This window comes from Otolemur garnettii, unplaced genomic scaffold (genome assembly GCF_000181295.1).
Source record: "Otolemur garnettii isolate 467f Iridium unplaced genomic scaffold, OtoGar3 scaffold00060, whole genome shotgun sequence".
Taxonomy (NCBI): Eukaryota; Metazoa; Chordata; class Mammalia; order Primates; family Galagidae; genus Otolemur; species Otolemur garnettii.
Window position 1 is genome coordinate 14,572 of NW_003852455.1, and position 5,926 is coordinate 20,497.

General features: G+C 43.4%; 1 protein-coding gene across 1 annotated transcript in view; it reads right to left on the reverse strand.

The window, feature by feature from the left end:
- The window catches only part of TFRC (transferrin receptor), a 30,344-nt gene that overhangs the window by 10,619 nt on the left and 13,799 nt on the right, over nucleotides 1-5,926 (reverse strand). Inside the window, exons 10-13 of the mRNA XM_023514831.1 lie at nucleotides 4,700-4,763; nucleotides 3,337-3,404; nucleotides 1,636-1,694; nucleotides 487-568 (exon numbers count right to left, since the gene is read on the reverse strand). Coding sequence (XP_023370599.1) covers nucleotides 487-568; nucleotides 1,636-1,694; nucleotides 3,337-3,404; nucleotides 4,700-4,763 — 273 coding nt within the window. The remainder of the gene's footprint in view (nucleotides 1-486; nucleotides 569-1,635; nucleotides 1,695-3,336; nucleotides 3,405-4,699; nucleotides 4,764-5,926) is intronic.

Sequence of the window (5,926 nt, forward strand, 5' to 3'; positions counted from 1 at the left end):
TTTTTTTGGAGACAGTCTCAAGCTGTTGCCCTGGGTAGAATGCTGTGGTGTCACAGCTCACAGCAACCTCCAACTCTTGGGCTCAAGCAATACACTTGCCTCAGTTTCTCTATTTTTATAGAGATGAGGTCTCACTTTTTGCTTACGCTGGTCCTGAACTCAAGAGCTCATAAGATCAACCTGCCTAGGCGTCCCACAGAACTAGGATTACAGGTGTGAACCATAGCGCCTGGCTCCCCAAAAATACATTTTATGAAGACATCTGTCCAGAAACTGCCTGTCTAACCCCAGTTCAAGATCACTCTTTATTTGCCTTAGTAGGAAATATTTCTGAACAATTTGAAATACTCATTTTTCCCTTAAAAACCTTTGTTTTCAATTACCTTCCTGCTTAATATAGTTTACTGCGGTACTCATATAGTCCCACTACAATGCCCGAGACTGTTATTTAGGTCCACAGAACACTTCAGATTTCTTCAAACTTACCTCACAAAAGCAGAATGAAACTGCTGGGATTCCAGAATACGCAAGAAACGGGAAAGCAGCATTATCATAAGAGAACATTTCACTGCAAGGAAAATCAGAGTAAGTTTTTTTTTTTTTTTTTTTTTTTTTGCAATTTTGGCCAGAGCCAGGTTTGAACCCACTGCCCTGGTATACAAGATTGTACCCTACACCCTAATCCTTGAGCCACAGGCGATACCGTTTTTTTTTTTTTTTTGAGACAGAGTCTCACCATGTTACCCTCTGTAGAGTGCCATGTCGTCATAGCAACCTTCAACTCTTAGGCTTAAGTGATTCTCTTGCCTCAGCCTCCCAAATAGCTGGGATTACAGGTGCCTAACACAACACCTGACTATTTTTTTCCTCTTTTTTTTTGTAGAGACGGAGTCTCACTTTATCGCCCTCTGTAGAGTGCCATGGCATCACACAGCTCACTCCAACTCCTGGGCTTAGGCCATTCTCTTGCCTCAGCCTCCCGCGTAGCTGGGACTACAGGCGCCCGCCACAACACCCGACTATTTCTTTGTTGTAATTTGGCCGGGGTCAGGTTTGAACCTGCCACCCTCTGTATATGGGGTTAACGCCCTACCTACTGAGCCACAGGCGCCACCCAATGCCCGGCTATTTCTTTTTTTTTGGCTGTTGTGTCACAGGCCCAGACCAGGTTTGAACCTGCCATCTTCAGTATATGTGGCCAGTGCCATAACCATTGTACAACAGGTGCCAACCCTGAACATGTAAGTTTTTTCTTTTTCCAGTTTTTGGCTGGGGCTGGGTTTGAACCCGCCACCTCTGGCATATGGGGCTGGCACTCCACTCCTGAGCCACAGGTGCCGCCACCCACCACTTTTTTTTGAGACAGAGCGTCACTCTGCCACCCCTGCCAGCTCTGGTGTATGTGACTGGCGCCCTAGCCACTGAGCTATAGGCGCCGAGGCGGGAACATGTAAGTTTTTTAAACACCAGAGTGCGTTTTATCATGCCACTCTTCCCCTACCCCAAATAAGTTCTCGAACCTCTGTAGGTCTAAGTAAGCTCACTGGAAGGCTAGGTTTAGATCTCTACCAAACACAATAGGTGCTACTAGGCAATTCTGCTTTATTAGCTTGTTCATTTCACTTTTGAACTTACACTTTGCTCATCCAGTTGCTGTCTTGATATAAAGACTGCCCAGTAAGGGGATGTTTCACCTGTAAAATATAATTTTCCATTATAGCTAACCTTTCTGAACTTTATTATTCAGACTAGTCACTAACATGTTTCTCCCTACTACCACTTTTAAAAACATTCTTTTATTATATCTTCTTGAAGAAATCTACTTTAAGGCAGTTAAAATAAATTTGAGACAGAGCCTGAAGCTGTTGCCCTGGGTGGAGTGCAGTGGCATCACAGCTCACAGCAACCTCCAACTCCTGGGCTTTCGTGATTCTCCTGCTGCCTCTGCCTCCCAAGAAGCTGAGACTATAGGCACCTGCCACAATGCCTGGCTATTTTTTGGTTGCAGCTGTCACTGTTTGACAGGCCCAGGCTGGATTAAAACCCGCCAGCTCAGGTGTATGTGCCTGACGCCTTAGCCACTTGAGCCACAGGTGCTGAGCTCTAAAATAAATTTAAGTGATGACTACTTAGCTCCCACTATCAGTTCCTACAGTTAGTGATAAAAATGCCTCCCTTTTTTCTTTTTGAGACAGAGTCTCACTTTGTGGCCCTTGGTAGGGTACGGTAGCATCACAGCTCACAGTGATTCTCTTGCCTCAGCCTCCCAAGAAACTGGGACTACAGGCACCGATCACAATGCTAGGCTATTTTAGAGATGAAATCTTGCTTTGGCTCCGGTTGTTCTAGAACCTATGAGCTAAGCAATCCCCCCACCTTGGCCTCCCAGAGTATCTTTTTTTTGAGACCAGAGTCTCACTATGTCACCATCAGTAGAGTGCTGATGTCACAGCTCACAGCAACCTCCAACTCTTGGGCTTAAGCGATTCTCTTGCCTCAGCCTCTCAAGTAGCTGGGACCACAGGCACCTCCACAACACCAAGCTATTTTTTGGCAGTTGTCATTGTTTAGCAGGCCCAGGCCGGGTTGGAACCTGCCAGCTTTGGTGTATGTGGCTGGCGCCATTTTCACTGAGCTACGGGCGCTGGGCCAGTGTCTTCCTCCTTAAGGACACTTTAAAGGAGGCTTAACCACAATTATGAAGGTTCCCTCTCACTGCATGATCTGTGTATTTTTGCTTTCCTCTTCTTGTACATTTTATGCTGCCAGCCTAACTGCCTTGCTTGAGATATCCTATAATAACCTCTAGTACTCCATGGGATCAAAGCCAAGATCTATTACTTGACCTTTTCTTTTCCCTCCAGCTTTAACTATATTCCAACATATAGCCTCTAATCCCAGAGACAAATACTCTTTCATAGGTACCTCCCTCATTCAAATCTATGAACATTCAAGTCTGTTGTACTTCATATTTCACCTGGCCTCTTATTTTAAGTCAAGTTCACTTAAACACTCCTTAACATTTTGACTCTATACACAATCCCCTTATAGGCATCTGCACTACAGTTCAGGCCTCATGCCGTTTTATTACATATTCTTAAATAGACCACAGTTTGAGTTTGAAGCCATTCATATACCACTTCCCCGACTTCACATGGCTCAGTAGTCTTAGGACCACCAGAAGTATCTAACATAAATAATGCTGCTATAGAATATATTCTAAGTTCCTAATTTTGGTTCCTGATTTAGTGGTTTAAATATCAGTGTTTTTCATCTTATGTGAATTCAACAAAAAATTAAGTTACATAGTTTTTTTACAATCAGGTATACACTCACATCTCGCATCGTTTTCTCAATAAGAGTATACAACAGTGGGCTGGCAGAAACCTTGAAGTTTTTGGTACCTGCAAAGAAATCATTTCAGTGTTCCATCTCCATCAAATTGTCACACTGCTACGTCTACAACTGAAAGTACTTGACTAATAGGAAATAACTAACCTAGGCCACATGTCCTATACAATAGCTGACTTATTAATAAAGTAGACAGGAGTAATTTAGGAGTTAAGTATTTTAGCTTGACTCAGCTGAGGCTTATTCTTTCAGTTCTCCTCCTTCGATGATGTTAAGACCAATTTTAGGTTCATAACAAAATTAAGAGGAAATGGTAACCCATATATCCTATCCTTTGCCCTAACACATGCATTATCGGTGGTTAATTTTTTTTTTTTTTGAGACAGAGTCTCACTTTGTTGCCCTTGGTAGTAGAGTGCCATGTCATCATAGCTCACAGCAACCTCAACCTCAAGCAAGCCTCTTGCCTTGGCCTCTCAAGTAACTGACAGTACCTGTAGGTGTCCACCACAATACCTGACTATTTTTGAGAGACAGGGTCTTGATATTGCTAAAGTTGATCTCGAACCTATAAGCTCAGGGCAATCCACCTGCCTTGGCCTCCCAGAGCTGGGATTATAGGCCTAAGCTACCATGCCCAGACCAATGGTTGATTTCCTTATTTTTCTAAACTTTCTTGTTCACCCAGCTAGTATCTGCTAGCCATACTAAGCTTGCTTTACTTAATGTATTCTAATGCAAAGGGAAAACAAGAAACTGATTAACTGAATAAATATTTAGTTCAATTGTAACACTTTTTCTCTCCAACTTAGACATTTCACTGTTTGCAGTTCAGTCAGGTATATCTATTTTTTTTCCTGAGGCTGAGTCTCACTATGTCGCCCTTCAGAGAGTGCCGTGGCATCACAGCTCACAGCAATCTCAAACTCTTGGGCTTAAGTGATTCTCTTGCCTCAGCCACCCAAGTAGCTGGGACTACAGGCGCCCGCCACAACACCTGGTTATTATTTGTTGCAGTTGTCACTGTTATTCAGCTGGCCAAGGCCCAGTTCAAACCCGCCACCCTCAGTGTATGTGAGGGCACCGTAACCACTGAGCTATGGGCACCAAGCCCTATATCTGCACTTTAAATAACGCTCCAACTCTTTTAGAAATCACTACTCTAGACAAGGCAATTTGTACCCATTCTGTAACCTAATGGACTATTTGAGAGAAAAGCTCAGAATCTTTTGCTCTGGTTATGGCCAATGTTAATTTTCATAATTATATATTTTGCTTTACAATGTTTTCTTCTACTATTTAAGTAATTTGCCTGAATTCATAAATAGCTAATGAAAATGATACTTACCAAGTACAGCTTTGTCCAAATTAATATACGTGAAAGCTTTTAAATGCAAAGAGTAAAGGTATCCCTAGAAAGAAAAATATTAATGTATTAACATGAATTAATTTGCTTATTTATCACATAGAGTAGCTATTAAAGGGGATTCATTTTGAAACCTGTATTCTAATAAGAAAATATACAAAGGCAGGGATGGCACCTGTGGCTCAAAGGAGTAGGGCGCTGGCCCCATATCCCAGAGGTGGTGGGCTCAAACCTAGCCCCAGCCAAAAAAAAAAACCACAGCCTGAGCAACACAGTAGGACTCTGACGCTAAAAATAGTGACCAAGTTAGCTAGATATGGTGGCATACGTCTGCAGTCTCAGGTACTCAGGAATCTAAGGCAGGAGCAGGTGGTTGAGGCTGCAGTGAGCTGTGATGCCACTGCATTCTAGTCAGGGACAGAGTGAGCCTGTCAAAATAAAATTAAATAAATAGGGCTGGTGCTGGTGGCTCATGCCTATAATAGGTGGATTATAGAAGACGATGGGTGGATTGCCTGAGCTCAGGAATTCCAGACCACCCTGAGCAAGAGGAAGACCCAACTATCTATACTAAAAAACAGAAAAACTAGCTATGTGGGAGGCTAAGGCAAAGGATTGCTCAAGCCTAAGAGTTTGAGGCTGCTGTGAGCTCTGACACCATAGCACTCTGCCCAGGGCAGAGTTAGACTGTCTTAACAAATAAATGAAAAGACAGAAATGGCATGACCAATCCTAAAAGAGCATGGCTTCTCAGCTGGGGTCAATGGATCTTATGCCTGTGATCCCAATACTTTGGGAGGCATCATTACAAAAAAATTTCAAAAATTAGCCAGGCATGCTCGTGCTCACCTGTAGTTCCATTATTTAGGAGGGTGAGGCAGGAAGATTGAGTTCAAGATTGCTGTGAGACAGGTGGTGCCCGTGGCTCAAGAACCTAGGGTACTCACCACATATACCACAGCTGGCAGGTTCAAATCCGGCCTGGGCCTGACAAACAATGACAACTACAACCAAAAAATAGCCGGGCATTGTGGCAGGCACCTGTAGTCCCAGCTACTCAGGAGGCTGAGGCAAAAGAATCAATCGCTTAACCCCAGGAGTTGGAGGTTACTGAGAGCTGTGATGCCACAGCACTCTACCCAGGGCAATAGCTTGAGGCTCTGGCTCTGTCTTTTTTTTTTTTTCTTTTGAGACAGAACCTCAAGCTGT